The sequence below is a fragment of the Crassostrea angulata genome, chromosome 3 (genome assembly GCF_025612915.1).
Source record: "Crassostrea angulata isolate pt1a10 chromosome 3, ASM2561291v2, whole genome shotgun sequence".
NCBI classification, from domain to species: Eukaryota; Metazoa; Mollusca; class Bivalvia; order Ostreida; family Ostreidae; genus Magallana; species Magallana angulata.
In genome coordinates, this window is record NC_069113.1 from 24,666,985 (window position 1) to 24,685,667 (window position 18,683).

The 18,683-nt window shown below is 33.9% G+C and overlaps 2 protein-coding genes across 2 annotated transcripts in view; both read left to right on the forward strand.

Annotated features, from left to right (window-relative positions):
- Positions 1-731: 731 nt before the first annotated feature.
- LOC128175722 (uncharacterized) lies at positions 732-6,198 on the forward strand. The gene is made up of 2 exons (XM_052841549.1): positions 732-873; positions 4,423-6,198. Exon 2 carries the CDS (start codon positions 4,432-4,434, stop codon positions 6,082-6,084), a length of 1,653 nt encoding a protein of 550 aa, XP_052697509.1. The 5' UTR covers positions 732-873; positions 4,423-4,431; the 3' UTR covers positions 6,085-6,198.
- The window catches only part of LOC128175723 (uncharacterized), an 85,111-nt gene continuing 67,565 nt past the window's right edge, over positions 1,138-18,683 (forward strand). Inside the window, exon 1 of the mRNA XM_052841550.1 lies at positions 1,138-1,159. The gene's annotated coding sequence lies outside the window, so the exon portion shown is untranslated. The remainder of the gene's footprint in view (positions 1,160-18,683) is intronic.

Sequence of the window (18,683 nt, forward strand, 5' to 3'; positions counted from 1 at the left end):
AATTAATTTAAAACCTGTTATCTATGATAAATGAATTTAAATTTATTTCTCTCTCTCTCTCTCTCTCTCTCTCTCTCTCTCTCTCTCTCTCTCTCTCTCTCTCTCTCTCTCTCTCTCTTAGGGGTATTTAATCTCGCGATTTTCGGAAGTTTTTTTTATTCTTGTACAATGTACATTTTACAACGATTCCTTAACAAGTACTACAACTTATATTCATATCTTTCGTTGGCACGAGTGGGTATAATGTGGGAGGAAACCGGGGTGTCAGGAATATGTACATGTACCAACACACGTATACAACCCCACATTTGGGGGTACGACTAGTGAACACTAGCGCGGGTTGGTTTTTTTTAAAAATCGACAATTAGGGGGAGTTTACAAAGAATGATAAATTAATTACGATGAAACTAATACTGCTATTAATTTTCTACCTTAAATCTAGAAAACAATGTCTTGCAACTGTACACGTATCTGGGAATGCATATTTGATCGTTTCTAGAAAAAACTGATTGGCAAGGTATAGGTAGAATTTGATCAATAAAATTATCAACTTTAAATATTGTAATTTTTTTTTTTACACGTTTCCAACGCCAAAAAATTGAGATGCAAGTTCGATAAAATTTCCCTTTAGTTACCTCCCCCCCACCTCTTCGACCCGTTAATACCTTCAACCAATCGTAACTACTCGGCCATTTCCGTAACCGCAATTTTTTTCATCGGTTCGGATTACGGTTACGGTTAGGGCGGGCGTGATCAGAACAACCGAGGAAGTGTGTCGGGACCATTGTCAAACCGAAAGTTGATTTTGTTTGCGTCCATATTTCCTTCGAGAGGAATTTTCTTTCCTGATGAGACTGACCTGCATTATATGAGGTAATATTTTATCTAGACTGTCTGTCAGTGTGTTATATTGAATCTAAATTGTAATAAGAGAAAAATGCATAAATGATCTGTACACATGCAGGCATATTGCCAAGACTGGTATCTAGACTATCAAATTCAATAAATATTCATTTATACGATTTGTCTGTTTTTTTTTTAAATTTTATTTTCAATTATAAAAGATTGATCAAGTAATTTAATGAATTGGGGGCTTTTTGGAATTTTATTTCGTAACATGACATGACCATGATGCACCTCACGTTCTGATTGCGCATGTGTAAGTTGTAACTGACTTTTGTCCCATTGACACGTTTAACTAGTCAAGAAGATATTTTGGGTATAGTTAAATTTAATTTTTTTTTTTATTAATTTCTTTGATCTGATCGTGTAAATAGAATAAAGTTTATCTGTAAATCATGAATCCATGGAGGACCTAACAACAATAAAACAAGCATAATTTATAAACGGTGTCTTCCCACTTAGCAAAAATTCTGAACTTTTTATGGGTAACTGATTTTAGCTAAGTGGGAATGGTGCACAGCTAAGGGTGTCAAAGAACAAAGGAAATTAATTACAGGTGAATTTTTTAAGATTATGTTTAAAATAAAAATATTAATTAATTACAAATAATAGAAGTAAATTTTCATTATTAAAAAGGGTCTGTTCTATGATTGGTCGTAGCTAAATTTTATTTTATGTAAAATTACTCAATGATCATTCTTTTGAGGAGAATGTTCAATTCAATTCAGTTTATTCGCTCAGACAATAAAATGGTACATGAGGTCAATCATTATGTACAGTTCAAAAGTCAGAGGTACATTGTATAAATGAATAGATAAGTAGTGTATATAAAGTAAATAAGCATACATATACATTATATACAATGAAAATAGGAAAAGAATAATAATGGATGACAGACTATTATATCACACTATATGTTTTAATAATAAAATAACAATTTATTACTAAGGAAAACAGACATACAAGTAGTTGCATTAAAGTTTATTATACAATCATAGTCAACAACAAACTCTGTTTAGCAGTTATAATTTATTTTTGAACATGTACATAAATATTTTAGTATGTAAGTTTGATATAATTTACTTTTTAGTGCAAATATCCTGGGCGGATTGAAGCTTATCTTACCGTTAGACAATTAACAAAGAGTGAATTTAGAAGGTTTTTCATCTAATTATAAAACTATACATGCTGGGATAATTGTTATTTAATTAGAAAATCTTAAATGTTTATTTATTTTATAGTCTCTTAATACCATTGTAAAGTGGTTTTGAGATTTGTTTGTTTGTTTTTTTTTGGTTTTTGATATATATATTAATGATTTTGCTGATAGCATATTGAATAACATTAAATTATTTGGTGTTTACTGTGAACTTCTCTGTTTGCCATTGTTGATAATGACATTATTACCCCTTCTATGTCCCTTATTGAGGATCTTGAAAAAATAAAAATTATACTACAGTTTGACCCGTGCATGCACGGATTGACATAGGACATGATATCGGACATACATCGATACGTCGTATTGTTGACATTTACATAATCAAGTTTTAAGCCTACAATAATGCTATTAATTTTACTACACTCTGCTTAGTTAGAATAATCTAAATGTAGCTCGGCCTTCACCGCAGTTAAAATGCCTCCTATATAACCGTAATGTAGCAAAAAATTGCAGAAGCTGCATTGAAAATGACAGTTAAATTATTCATAACAAACCATTTTGAGGCTACAAATACCTTTCACCTATAAATTTAATTAAATTTAATGTCATGCGCATGCACAAGATTGTAAAAACCAAAAACTTCAGATGATTTTCGGATTTTTTAAACAGGAATTTCGTTGATTATTAATTAACGAACGTTGATTGAGAAAAAATAAAAACAAATTGGTAATCTTCAAGTACCAATGATGTTAAAAATATATATAACAAAAGACAGTACTGGTCCAATTTCTCGGTATTAAAGCTTAAAAATTCGAGTCTATTATTTTAATATAGTAGTATACATGTAGATAGTCCAAATTTTGGGCTGTTGATTTTAATAGTGAAAAAAACCCCGATTAATCTTAATTTTACAAGAAAGCAGAGGAATTAGCACACCATACAGTTTGGCTATGGTGGTGATTAAGTGTATATATATAAAAACAAAAAGCTCATGTACATTTAGGACTGAATTTTCAGGTTGATGGAATTTATTCTATTTATTCAATTTATAAATATTAAACCTTTCAATAATTGATAAAACTTAAATCTAAATTTTTATAACAGCTAGTGTAGATCAATATTGTTAAGAATATATAACACAGGTAATTCTATACAGGTAGTTCACGCCTAAAACAGACAATACTCAATGCTCACTCAGGTGTGAAAATCACAATTTGAGCTAGGTGGGAATAAGAATTTCAGAATTTTATCTGTGTGGGAATAAACCTTGTAAACAATGTCGTAAAGAAATTGGATTTATCTCCCTTACACCTTAAAAACTACTTGTATGCATACACTAGCGTTTTCGTTTTAATACCACGACAGATTTTTTTTCAAAAATAGTCTTTTATCTGACCTTTACATTTGAGACAGGGATAACAATTTGACCTAAATAACAAAATTTAGACAAAGAACGTCTTAAATACCCACTCACTGGTTAAAAAAAAGTCATTGTAATCATTTCCCACTCAGCTGCAACAAAAAAGAATTAAGGTCGTGATTACAAATTTACTAGTATGTACAGGCACGTAGCATTTGGGGGGGGGGGGTGAAATTAAGGAAAGTAACATTGAAATTGAAGTTTGAAGAACTACCGCCTCCCCTTTTAAGGAAAGGGATTTTCAAGATTCGGGAATGAGCCCTTCTTAAAAAAAACTGTATGAGTCTTGCCTACCCCCCCCCCCCCCCCACTTTCAAAATTGATGTTGCGTGCCTGCTACAGGATGTGCACGTTTCTGCAGTAACAAACTAATACCTTTTCATCTAATGTAGATAAGACACTTTAAAGTATCATATTTATATTAACACGGGGTTGGAGAACAAGTAAATTTTTAAATAATGAAAGTATAAATGATAGCTTTTAGAATAACCGATTGCCAGTAAACTTCTAACACACATTAAGGGCGTGAGTTAATTGCTCAGGAAATGCATATGCTTCATCTTACTTCTAAGTGACCCGGGATTCTACGATATACATGAACCTGTATTCCTAGCGCTAGCGGTAGCTAAATAATTTTGACGAAAAGTCTATCGAAGTTGAACAAAATGAAAAAAAAAACCAGGGTATACTGGAGGTTTTCTCTCATGAAGTTCTTCATTTTTTTTAAATATTAATATCTAAATAGGTTAAAATAAATCATTTGTGTTACATAGAAGAAACTTAGGAGTAGAAGATTTGTTAAATATTATTATAACAGTTCTAAGAATTCTAATGGATACCTGATAATAGTGTTTCGTAAAAAATCTTTTCAGGCATGTATTAAATGACGATTTCAGGAAATAAATTATTTAATAAATATTTCTGATTACTATTTTCACAGGGTGCGCAGATGATGGAATCTAGAAATGAAGCCCAGCATGTGGTGGAATGTGACCTGTGTCAGCAACCAGTCTCGTTTTTCTGCAGACGATGCGGGGTCAATCTCTGTGACCCCTGTGTCACCATACATTTACGCGGCAAATCTACAAACGTTCATGAAATTGTAGATTACACCAGCAAGGATGATGACGACACATGCCACTGTGATTCCCATCCCCAAAACGATTGTTTCGCGTACTGTAAAACGTGTGATGCTCCGATATGCATCCTCTGTGTATCTATCAAACACAAATCGCATGAAATGTCCGAGCTTTCCGATAAAATTGAAGAACTTTTAAAAGTTATCGCGAAGGAAAATGGTCGACTTCAGTCATTTAAACATGAATTAGAAAGAATTCTGGATCACACGACAAAGATGTTATCCTCAATATCCTTATATTACAAACAGAGGAAAGATGAAATTACGGCGCGGGGAGAAGAGTGGCACAAACAGATCGAGAAGACCGTGAAGAAATTTCACCAGGAACTGGATGACATGCAAAAGGAACACGAGGCTGTACTACAGAAACAAAAGAAAGAGTTTGAAGAAGTGATTAGAAAGGTGGATGAAATGAACGGGAAAACAGTAAAATTAAAGAAATCAAAAAACGTTAAAAAAATGCAGACCTTTGTGCCAGTGATTCAGAATCAGAAGATTTTAAATGAGGTCTCACAGTATTCGTTTCCGACATTTTATGAATGCAAAATAGATCCAAATTATTTGCAAACTTATTTTGGATACGTTGAAAAAATGCAAGAAAAAAAAACCTCGCTCTTGGAAAATGAATTCAAAGAAAGGGAGTTATCAGGTAGAAGAATGTTAGAGGTACCAAAAATTACTTCTATCATAAACACTAAGTTCCCTGCTGAGGAAAAGTTTGAAAGTCGCCTGTATGGCATGGCGGTTACTGACGATAACAAGGTGTGGATGGGAGGAGCCAGTTATGAACTGAAGTTGTTTGATCTCCAGGGACACCTCCACCAAACCGTCAGCATTACTACCCAAGGCATGTACTTATGTATGTACAACAAACAAGTAGTGTACACAGGAATTAAAGACGTGAGAATGATATCAGCTGATAACGACACAGTGGAGACGATGTTCACTACCGGGGACTGGGTGCCATACGGCGTCACAAGCGCCGCGTCCGGTGATCTACTGGTCTGTCTCCGTAAAGACGATCAGTCCAAAGTCGTCCGATACAGCAGTACCGGTACCGTGCTCCAGGAAATCCAGTACGACTCGCAGTGTCAACCTCTGTACAAACAGGTGCTATATATCACTGAGAATGTCAACGGGGACATCATTGTAACTGACTGGGGGAAGAAAGCCGTCATTGCTGTCAATAGATTAGGCATATTCCGGTACTCGTACTCAGGAAAGGACAGTACTAATTTTTTTGCCTATTCAGTCGCGACTGATTCTGTCGGTCACGTCATCGTTACTGACTATAACGGTGACAAGATTCACTTGCTGGACAGAGACGGGCGATTCCTGAGGTACATCATTCCTGGAGGAAGAATAAATAGACCACGCGGCGTGTGTATCCTTGGTCACGGTGAGATGATTGTTGGAGAGACTGTGACCGGAATCGCCAAAAGAATCAAATACCTAGGAGAATGAAGGCACGTTAGTGTTTAGCTGCAATAATGTAGCCCTCTCCCGATTTTTTTTTTGGGAGAGGGCTACAACTCCATAGGATCTCCGTAATGGTGCAAGTGCGGGAGTGATTCACTCCCGCAATGATTTTTTCTCAAATCGTATATAAATGACAATAACATTTGCATTTCTTACCTGAACTCAAACGTTGTAGATGTCTATGGCATAAATTAATCCAAAAATATCAAGTATAGTCCATGTATCGGTTATTTTTCGTGTATGTCAACAAAGAACGTTGAATTTGTCCACCATGTTTACTGACCTTGACTGGTTTTATTTTGGGACAGCCAATGAGAATCCATTAGCGGATCTTGAACTGATTATAGGAATTCCCGTATTTTAAACATAATTAACGCGGTAAATATGAATTTTCCATTATATACCATTTCTTTAAAAGATGTTTTAGTGATATAACGAGGTAAGATCGATTATTTACGCTATCATTCACGTTATCAAGCCCATCAAATCTCCAAGCATACATCTCATAAAATCGCGCGAGAACTGTCATGGCTGCTGAAAAAGATGACTGGTAAACATACCGATGTGTTTTATCTGGTTTTGATTTATATACGGTTAGTTTGTTCAACCTGAATTAGAAAATCATTTTATCTAAAGGAAGTCAAATATAAAATTGATCTTTTCAGACCAATGTCAGTCGCATTAAAAACCACTCATATACAATACAGTATAAAACTTGACTCATAGTATATACATGTTTAGACTGTATAGCAAAAAGCATCCAAAAAAAAAAAACAACAAAAAAAAAAACACCAAAAAAAGCAAAAAAGACAAAAAACAAAAAAAAAAAAAAAACAAAAAAACAACAACAACCAAAAAGCAAGCTAATACCACATCACCTCTTAATTAATGATAGAATTTATATATCATTAGATGTTGCGATAAACAGGATAGCATAAAGCAAAACAATTCAATAATATTACATTGTACTTGATTTCGTTTTTTTTCAGTAAATTCATTAATCTCAATTCGCTAATCAAATGTTTGTTTCAATTTTATCAAAATGTTTGTAACGGCAGAAATTGGTATATCACTAGGCACTCTGTGTGGAGCTGTATTCATTGTGTGGCAACGGAGGAGGTAAAGATATATTAGTATACCGACATATAAATGATGATTATGTATAGAGACATTTTTTCCATTACTGTCAATTAAATATATTTACATCTACCAAGTATTAATCTCTCTATTTCTTACGGAAACTTAAAGTTCATTCATAGCTCTATAGAAACAGCCAGACTGAAATCAACACGCCCCATTAATCGGTTGGTCGAAATCTACAGCGACTGAAACTGAAAAGAAAGTGATAGGACCCTGTTTATCGATTGGTCGAAACCTACAACTACCTAAGAAAATATTACGGACTGATTTGAACATATTTTATTGTGTAAGTAACACAAAAGGATCGGAAACAAGTTCTTGCAACTTACAAGTTCCTTTCCTAATGATAATACATACAATATATACAATTGTCATAGTACATGTAATATTACATGTTACTTATAGTTATTGACTTTATAATAATTAAATTCATAGACATACATTTACAAAGTAATTGCAGATATATAGTAGATATCGTTAATGTACAGTATAGAAAGCAAAAGCAAAAAAGAATTTAATTATTAAATATTCCAGTCTCATTAATGAACTTTTGAACTGCTGAAAAAATAAAGCAGTTTGTATTGTAAGACAAATTGTCACTACCCCAAAGAAGCAAATGTGAGTTAATTAAAATTGTTTCATCAAGCCTATTAAAAAGTAATTCAAAAAGATTGTTTCTTGCATTTACATAATTCTTGCATACAAAGAAAAAGTGATAAACATCCTCCTTTTGACCACAAATACAATTGGGTGATTCAATAATATTTCTTCTATACAGATCATAATTCAAAATACAGTTGTGTCTCAACTTGGTATGTAAAATATAAATAGTGCGTTTACTAAATGAAAAATATTTTGGAGGTTGAGGAATACTTTCAGTAATGTTTTTCTTGAATATGTTGAGAGACGTTGCTTCCTTAACTTCTAATTTGAGAGAATTCCATTTCCGAATGGTGTCAGGTACAAAAGATTTTTTGTAAAGTTCTAATCTGCTGATTGGAACACTATAATTTTCGCTATTTCTTGTGTGATATATTGAGACATTTTTTGTTACGGGAGGAATAATATTGCTCAAGTACTCAGGTACTTGATTTGTATGAATTTTAAACATGGTTATTAATTTAGCCTTATTTCGTCGACTGACCAGAGATTCCCAGCCAGTTTCTGTGTAGAGAGAATCTGTAGATGCTAAAATGGGTAAACCAGTAACAATCCTTGCAGCACTTAATTGAACTTTTTCTAATCTCTCCATGTCAAACATATTGCAACCGTCCCATACTACAGAAGCATATTCAAGAACTGGTCTAATAAACGTGATATACATTTTTGATAAATTAGTTCTACCTAGAGTAAACTTAAGTTTTTTCAAAAGTCCTAATTTTTTGTATGCACTGTTTACTATATTATTAATATATTGAGACCAACTTAAATCATTAGAAAAAAGTAAACCAAGATGTCTGTGGGTTGAAACATAGTCCAGTTGACACCCTTGAAAAAATAACTTAGGAAATTCTTCTACATGTTTCTTAGTGAAAAAAACAGCTTTTGTTTTAGACGGATTAAATTTCAATAACCACTTGTCAGACCAATCGCTGAGAATTTTCAGATCATGGTTCAATACAATTTCAATGTTTTTAGTATATAAATCACAATGCTGTAATGAATTATCATCAGCATAAAGTCTACAAAATGATAACATATTCGTTGCTACATCATTAATGTAAATAAGAAATAAAAGTGGTCCTAATACTGACCCTTGTGGAACACCAGCATTGATACATAACGTTGATGATAACTTGTTTTTGTACATTACCCTTTGTGTTCTATCACTTAAGTAACTTTTAAACCATTGTAAAAGATGCCCACTTATACCATAAGTTTGAAGTTTAAAAATTAGGGCTTCGTGCCACACCCTGTCAAAAGCTTTAGACAAATCACAAAAAATCATACAACACATTTTCCCATCTTCTATACTTTTGACAATGCTATGATATGTTTCTAATAGTTGGAATACCGTGGAATGGCCAGGCAAAAAACCTGCCTGGTATTTATAGAATAAATTATTTTCGTGAAAGAAATTATAAACGTGCTTAAAAACTATCCTTTCCATAATTTTGCTGACACAGCTTAGCAGGGATACCGGTCTGTAGTTACTTGCAACAGATGGATCATCTTTCTTAAAGAGCGGTAGAACATGAGCTATTTTCCAATAATTTGGAAATGAATTTTCAACAAGTGATTTGTTAAAGAGCATACATAAAGGTTTTGAAATGGAAAATTTTGTATATTTCAACATTCTATGACTAATATTATCAGGGCCAATAGCCTTATTAACGGGCAAGATTGATATAATGTCAAAAACTTCTTGAACCTCTATGTGAATATCTGAAAAAAAATTATTACACATATAGTATAAATTTGGTAATGAACGATTCGCAGATTCAATATTTGAAATTGATGAAAAATATTTGTTCAAAGTTTCTGTTTTTTCAATATCTGAAAAGGCTAATGTAGGTTGTCCATTTTCAAAGAATTGCAATGGGGGTATTTCAGTTGTTGCTTTAACTTTGAATAAATCTTTCATCAACTTCCAATATATTTTACCATTCCTACTACTATCATGCAATGCAGATTCAATATTATATTAATAATTAGTTATAGCGTGTTTTTTCATATTATTTACTTTATTACGAACGTGTCGGAATTTTGTCCAGTCGGCATCATTATTGGTTCTTAAAGCTTTGTTTCATAAGCGGTCCCTAATTCTCATAGTTTTACGAAGCATCGAGTCGTACCACGGTTTATCGCGGGGGCGTATGGTTAAAGTTTTTTCGGGTACACATTCACGAACATATGCCATAAATGTTGAAGTAAACTGTGCAACTGCCGCATCAATATTTGGAGCGCTGTTAATTGTAATATCCCAATCGCAGTTGGAAATTAGAGAGTTTAATTTTTCAAAATCTGCATCTTTATATACCCAAATATTACGCTCGTATGCACGATTAAGTTCAATGTCGATGGAGAAGGAAATATAAATAGCCTTGTGGTCGCTAACGGACGAGTCTATGTTAAGTACGCCGGACTCGTGTACCTTTACAGCCGGTGTTGACAAAACTAGGTCAATGAGTGTGCTCGAAGTGTTTGTGACACGGGTGGGTTCATTGATATTGTTAACAAAGTTTCCGTTGGACATAATATCGTGAATGACATGAGTTTGTTGAATACTTAACAAATCAACATTTAGATCGCCTATTATAATGATATTGTCTGTGATTTCCCCGACCTTTTCAATGCTCCAAGAAAGACTGGTCCAAAAATTTCCGTCGGAATTAGGGGGTCGATACACGCAACATAGAAAATAACTACAGGTATGGCTTTCAATTTCTATCCATATGCTTTCATTACATGTTATTTCGAATTCAGGACGCCTTATTGCTCGTAATAAATCTGATAAATATATCATTATCCCTCCCCCAAAACAATTTCTGTCCTTGCGATAAATAGTGTTAAATCCATCTAACATTAAGCTTTCGTTAGTAACATTACGATCTAGATGTGTTTCGGTAAAACAAAGTATATCAAAATCATGCACTATTGTATGAAGATTCGCGACTTTGTTTCTAATACTGCGAATGTTCAAATGTAAAATGTCAAGGACATTGGTCATAATAGGTCCCGGGTTGACTTCAATATCACCGCAGAGAAGTAAAAGAAACATGAAAAATTGTAGATAGAAATTATAAACGACAATGTGACGGCTTAAGTGTTTCATAGCTAATGCAAAAAGACCAATACTTGGAAACATAAAGATCTTGGAAAAAAATGAGAAACCAAAAAAATTGACCAGAACACTTCTGCATACACATCTGCATGAAAAATAGAAGTTACCGATTGCAGCACGGTATTGTTCTAATGAATTACCCATTGTCAATGATTAACTTTTTGATAACAATAGGGGGGAAATGATGGCTGCAATCTGTATAATGTGTCGTATATGGGTAATGAATAAGACCAAAAACCGGAAGATACACCACTAGTAGTAAACTTACAGCTGAATGAAGGTATTCAAATGAAAATGACGATACCTCAATATGACAATTGACAAAATATTGTTCAACAAAAGAGATAAACAAAACGTAGGGGTGAAAGTAATAGCATAAAAAATGTATGTGCACAATGACAAAACAAAAGGTAAATAACAATATACAAAGGTAGTTAAATAACGCATAAACGTATTGCGTTAGAATGTAGTAAATATGAAAGAAAATGAAAAAAATATGAGTTATATAAAACAGGTGGTGTAATGAAAAATCAATAACACCGAAAATAAATGTACAAAAGACTGGATTGATTGATTGATTGCTCCTCAGAAAGGAGAAAACAAAAAGTGTACTGGACGGTTCCTACTGACCAGTACAATGCTAAATATAGCATGACTATGAGAATAAAGTAATGCAACATAGTGTAAACAAGAATATATACACTTAGTTCACAGTTCCGTAATTAGTGAAGTGAGTTATCGATCGTAGAATCACACAGATAGGTGTAGAAGACACAAATTTGTTAAGTTCACATATCTGAGACACATTTAGTTTATTTAGGATTTAACGCAGTCATTCGATCGGTCATCTTGTGTAGGAAAACTCTTCACCACGTCAGAATACGAGCTACGGCGCGTTTGATTGGTAGATTCGGTAGCTTCCTCAATGTCAGATTCACAGTACGCGTCCTGCATCGTTGCTGCACGAGAGACAAGAGTGTCCAAGTCTTCCTGTGTCCTGATCAAAACCCGTTTATCGTCATTACGTTTAACGAAAATCTTCCCGTCGATAGTCCAGCATCCCTTGGCACTTCCGGTGCGAACAGCCTGCCTGGCGCTGGCGTAGATGATAGATCGCTTCTTCGTAAGGGCTTCATTGATAAAGATTCTGTAAACATTATTGGAGCTCGTGTTGAACCCTTTAAGGTTGGTTTTGTTAGCATAAACCACGGCTTTGTCTCGATATCTAACAAAACGAACGATGATGTCGCGTGGTTTTTCCTTGTTCGGAGGACCGAGTCTGTGGGAAGTGCTTATTGCGTATTTGTCCAGTTTTCTGGCATCAGGTGGCAGGACGAATGAGTTAATTGTGTTAATCACAAGGTCGTCTGTATTTTCGTTTACATTTTCCGGTATACCGGAAAATTTGAGACATGTCTTTCTCGAGTACTGTTCAAGCTCATCGATACGATTCTCGAGATTGACAGTTTTAAACTTGAGTTCTTGAACTTCAGTAGAAAGTTCATCAAGGATACAGTTTTTGATTGCTGGTTTGTCGAGGATAATGCTGGTGGCTTGTTTAAGAAGCTCCTTATTGTTTGACAAATTATCAAGTATGTTACTTAGATCTTGGAGTTCTTGGGAAATTTCAGAGTCAGAATTTGGTCTGTACCTTTTAAGTGATTTTGGTTTGTCAGATGAGTTGGATATGGGTGTGGAATGAATACTGGCTTGAGGCTGTTTACTTGATCTGTATGATCTGTTGCCCCTGTTACCGTTGAACGATTTACCTCTTCCACTCATTGTTAATTTAATATAAATCACTCTTCACACGGACACATAAAGACACATAAAGGTATAAGCACATAAAGCACATAAAGTTTTGCACAAGCATGTGGGTAAATACGAGTAAACAAATGACTGTCCTTACTCCTTAGTCCATAACCCGTGAGCTGAACTCACTGGTCGCGAAAAGGCTTTCTAACTGCATGTTGTTTGTAAATTGACATTTTCAATGCACAAAATGCATAAATATCAGTAACGTGTTGTGTTTGTTACCTTTTAAATGAAATCCTGGTGTGATCCATTCCTTTTATGAAATAAATCTACATAAAATGCGGAGCGACCAAAATCTCGACCACTCCATGTTGGTCACGTGATTCTCATACGGACTGCACGAAATAATGATGTCAGACTCAAAGTCGCACAGGAGATGATTTGGCTGTTTCTTTTAGCTAACGTACTTATTAAAAGTAATTTAGTGATTTTTAGTTGCTTTTCACGATTAATTTATTAATTGGTTAAAAGCAAGATGTTAATATAAACAATAAAAGCTTTCTTTAATGATTCACGCGGGTTTATAGTAGTAGTAGTTTATTGGTGTATACATTACATACATTGCCATAGCATACAATTTAACAGTACTTTACAATAATTGTGGGTACAGGTGGGAGGCAGGTTATATAAATATATATAAAAGGTATAAAGTGGATGAAAAAATATCAAAAAGACCAACAAAGCAGTAGATATATATAAACTTGATTTACGCTTATTCACGTCTGATGGTAAAGTTGTCCCTCTTATTAAAAGATTCGTACACATATTTACCCAGTTTTTTTTAACATAAATATAGAATCAGAATTGAGTAAATCAATAAATTTTGCCATACTTGGTCCTAAATAGTAGTATTTCTTAATATATAATTTCCTTAACTCCGTGTAAAAATCACACACCAAAACAAAATGGTATTCATCTTCGACATCGTTTGAATTACAATATATACATTTCCTTTCATTAATAGGACATTTTTTATCATATCTACCAGATTCGATTCGTAGACGATGTGAAGATAATCTAAGTCTACTTAAGGCTTTCCTATGTTTATCATATAATATGTGATTTAGATACTCTGCCTGGTGTACAGGCAAGTTTAGATATTTATATAGACGTAAAGGGTGAGCATTTTCAATTTCTACCCTTAAATTTTGGTAAAAACAATCTGACAATCTTTGCTCAAAATATACATAAAACATTTTTTCATTTACCGACTCAGGGTAATACCACACATCACCGAAACCATTTGACAATAGGGTGTTCTTGACAAAAATAATCCAGCTTGATAACATGTTTTTCAGATCATAGTCATAAATTGATTTCATAAGACAATTTTGGGAGCGTAAAACTTTAAACCAATACTTAATTATGCGTAATGTTCTAGTTAATAACAATGGTTTTCTTCCTAGTTCACAATATACTGCAGGGGTACATGTAGAAGTTTTCACCCCGAGCAGTCTTTTACAGAATTTTAAATGAACACGTTCAAGGTCTTTCGCATTTGTATATCCCCACACTTCTGCTCCGTAGTTCATTTTCGAGGAACAGGCCACGTCAAATAGTTCCATCATTGTCTTGCAATCAAGAGACAATTTTTGAGTTTTGTACATAAACGTATTATATAATTTTATATAATAATTGTAGTGTTTTTTCCGCAGTTATTTTCACATGTTTATTGAAGAGGCCATTTGGGGATAGAACCGTTCCAAGGTATGCAAAACTGTCCACAATTTCCAGATTTTTGTTATTGTAACAAAATTTGTATCCCTTTCTTGTTCGACCCTTTTGGAAAATCATCACCTTAGTTTTATCGATATTAACTGTGAGCAGAGTTGGGGTCAATTACTTTGAAAAGTAATTAATTACTTTCAAATACATTGACAATTTTATTAATTACTTGCAATTACAATTACATTGATTTTTAAAAATGTAATTAATTACTCTCAATTACTTTGATAAATGTAATTAATTACATTTCAAATACTTTAGTTTATTTTTTTAAATCTTGAGAACATATACATATATTAACAGCATTAAGATATACAGAGCTTTATGTACGGTTATGTTTTTAAAGTTTGTATAGGTCAGTTCAGATTTCTTGAAAATTTCTAGAACATTTTTCTTTAACATTAAATTCATTAAGTACCATTGAGTTCATTTTTGGTTCTGAATAATATTTTCTCTATAGTGAACTAATTTTTATTCACATATTAAAACTATGTTTATTCAGAAAGTACAACTTTCTGAAGTACAGCATATCAGAATATAAATAATAATTGCTATAATTCACAAGAATGGGATATTTTGACTCCCTTAAGTCTAAAATCAATGGGGGTACTTGGGTATCAGAGGAGTTCACACCTCCACAAAATTAGATCTTTACCTATTGCCCTGGGCAGTGTGTTATGCTGTATAAACATATGAAACATTCTGGGATATTTGATTTTTGCATAAACAAAAGTCCATGCCAAACATGTATAAAATCTATTTATCATTATAAGACACAATTTTTCATACTTTAAACTTGGAAAAAAAGGTAATTGAGATGTAATTGAAAAGTAATTGAAAATACATAATGTTTTTGGAATGTATTTAAATACATTCAATTACTTGTAATTGAAGATAGACTCAATTACAAATTACTTTCAATTACTTTGAAAAATGTAATTAATTACACTCAATTACAAATACTTTTTTCAATTACCCCATCCCTGACTGTGAGGCCCCATCTTTCACAATATGTATGAAGCGTGTTTAGGTGTTTTTGCAGACCATTTGGCGTTTCGCTTATTATAGCTAAATCGTCTGCAAATAGAAGCAGAAAAATGTTTATTTGATCAATGTCTATGCCCGCTGACAAGTTTTCGTGCAAGTGTGTTTCCAGGTCTTCCAGGAATAGAGAAAAAAGCATAGGTGACAATATGTCCCCCTGCAACACACCTATTTTGTTTACAAAAAAATCTGTAAGATTACCATTAACTCGTACACAACTTTTCACATCATCATACATAGATTTGATTATGCGTAACATTTTACCTTCTATACCTAACTTAAACATTTTATAATACAATGCATTTCTGTCAACCGTGTCAAACGCTCTCCTAAAATCTACAAATGTACAAAAAAGCTTACTGCCATTTGCAATTTTAAAGTCAACGATACTTTTTAAAACATATAATGCATCAATAGTACTACAGCCTTTCTTAAACCCATATTGCGCATCAGATATCACACTATTTTCTTCTGCCCATCTTTGTAATCCATTATTTAGGATACGAGAGAAAAGCTTCGCCAAGCAGCTTAGTAGGGTTATGCCCCGGTAGTTCTGTGGATCCATTTTATCTCCTTTTTTGAAAGTCGGCACAATAATACCCAATTTCCAACTTGAAGGATAATAACCACTATTAAATATCGAATTAAATAACACATTTAACACTGGTTCAAGGGTCGACACATCTGCACTGAGCATCTCGTTGATAATGTTGTCATAGCCGCTCGATTTTTCATTTTTTAGAGATTTGACTGCGTCGACGATCTCTTTGCTGGTTATTGTTTCGTCTAGCTCTGGGAAGGCGATTGCGATCGGGTCCGTTTCTTGGGTTTCCTGCGTGGTGACATATTTATCCCTTTCATTTCGCGAACACAAATCCTGAAAATAGCTGAAGAAATCGTCAGGTGGTATTTTCACTTGCTGCGCCTTCTCCTTTGGACTCAATATTTTCCAGAATTCTTTGGGATTCTTGGTCTTTAGTTGCTTTAATTTACTTCTTTGGTTTAGTTTGTAGCTTGCAATTTTCTTTCGGATAATAGATTTGTAACACTTCTTAGCCGTAAACATTTCAATTCGGTTGTTTATTGACCTTTCATTATTGTACCGGTAAATAGCATTGGTCCACATCCTTTTCGCCGTTTTGCACTCTGTATCAAACCACGGTGCGTCTTTGCGTCGTTTGCATCTGAATCCGGTTCCTCCCTGTCGTATACCTGTTACTGATTTGCAGAAAGGTTCTGCAATATTTAGCAGTGCATCTGAGAATTGGTGTATTACATCGTTTATAGCTTCTTGGGTTGTGTGGTTCCTGTTATTTACTATGTTTTCGAACCTGTGAATGTTTGTTCTTAAGATCTGAATGTATTCGTTGCGGGTCGCTTCGTTCCACTTCCACTTTTCTGTGCTTACATATTTCCCTTCTTCTCTGTGATTTATGTTATATCCAGATTTAATGATACATATAAGTGGGTTATGATCTGAAAATGGTGTATGTTTTCCAACACAAAAGTCCGACACGTTTTGAAAATATTCCTCGCCTGTTAACATGTAGTCAATTACGCTGCTTCCCAACTCCGTTTCACATGTGAATTTGCCAATCTTCGCGTCTGAGTGGAGTCGTCCATTTACAATTCCAAGTTTCAGTGACTTGCACATATCCAACAGCATTGTTCCGAATGAATTTTTTACTTTATCCTCAGAATAACGCTTTAATTCTTTATCACATATATAAAGTTTATTGTCGTTCTCTGGTGCTATGAAATCGTCCATAATGTAGTCCGGTGCTAGAGCTGTTCGGGCATTTAGGTCACCCATTATAATAACTTTCCCTAGTACTTGGAATGTTGTTATATTTTGAGTTAATTTATCAAAAATGTGTTCATTGTTTGAAATTACGTTGTAGACTTGGGATTTCTCAGGGGGTAAGTACGCACAGCATAAGTATAGGTCGTCTTTGAATGAGAAGAACTCCTTGTCGAGCTTGAACCACATAATTCCGTCAGAGTCTGATAACACTAATTGAATGCCTTTATGGAGTGCATCTTTTATGAATACAACTATTCCACCACTATTCCGTTTGGCCTTTTTATGTTTAAACGGTCTGGGTTTATGGTACATTTCGTAAATGTTCATTTCAATTTTGCTGTCATTATTTGTCCAGGTTTCCTGTAGACATAGTATGTCATTATTATTTGATACCAAAAATTCACTAAATTCTTTAATTTCCATTTTTTGTTGTGTCAGACCTTGAATGTTCCATGACATAATTTTGATACTGTCCCCGGCGTACCCCTAGTCATCACCAGTGTCTCTATGAATTGTCCTCTGCTTTGTATGTTTTTTGTTTACCGGAGGTTTGTATTCCTCTCCGTCGATGATAAGTTTGTCATACCTCATAAACGCCGTTTTATCCTCCTGTTTAGCTCGAGTCATTACGGGTACAAGTCTCTTTCTCCTGTCGACTATTTCCTTGGGGTACTGTTGTGATATTCCGTATGATGTGCCCTTTAGCTTAAAACTGCTTTTCTGCACCGTATCTTTTTCCTTTTGGGATTGAAATATAGCAATTATTGGTCTCTTTTTCCCCACTCCTCTCTTTCCTGTTCTGTATGCGTTTTCAATTTTAACGTTTTGGACTTCTAAATTATCCGTACAAAATGACTTGACCGTTTCAATACAATCCTCTGTTCTTCCTAGTGGGACTTCATTAATTCCAAATAGAATTAAATTATTTTTCATTAGCTGACTTTGTACATATAACATTTCTTCGTGGAGATCCTTGCTCGATTTTTCAATTTCTTTCATTTCTGAATACACATCTGTGTTACTTTCATCCATTCCACGTTCTTCCATTTGTTTTGAAAGCACATTAACACTTGATTCTAAGACCGCGACTGTTCCTTTAACTGACTTCACTTCCATGTCCAAAAAATTCAATTTTGTTTCAAAACTTGCAATTTGTGCTTTAATTTCTTGCAGTGTTTCTAATTTTTCATCAACCAGATTTAATTTTTCTAATTTCTAATTTTTCAAGAATCCCCTCGAGGACCTCTTCCCTAGGACTATTTATACTGTTTG

Bases quoted from the DNA above. Each gene is read 5' to 3' on its own strand.
- LOC128175722 (XM_052841549.1), top strand. From the start codon at position 4,432: ATGATGGAATCTAGAAATGAAGCCCAGCATGTGGTGGAATGTGACCTG.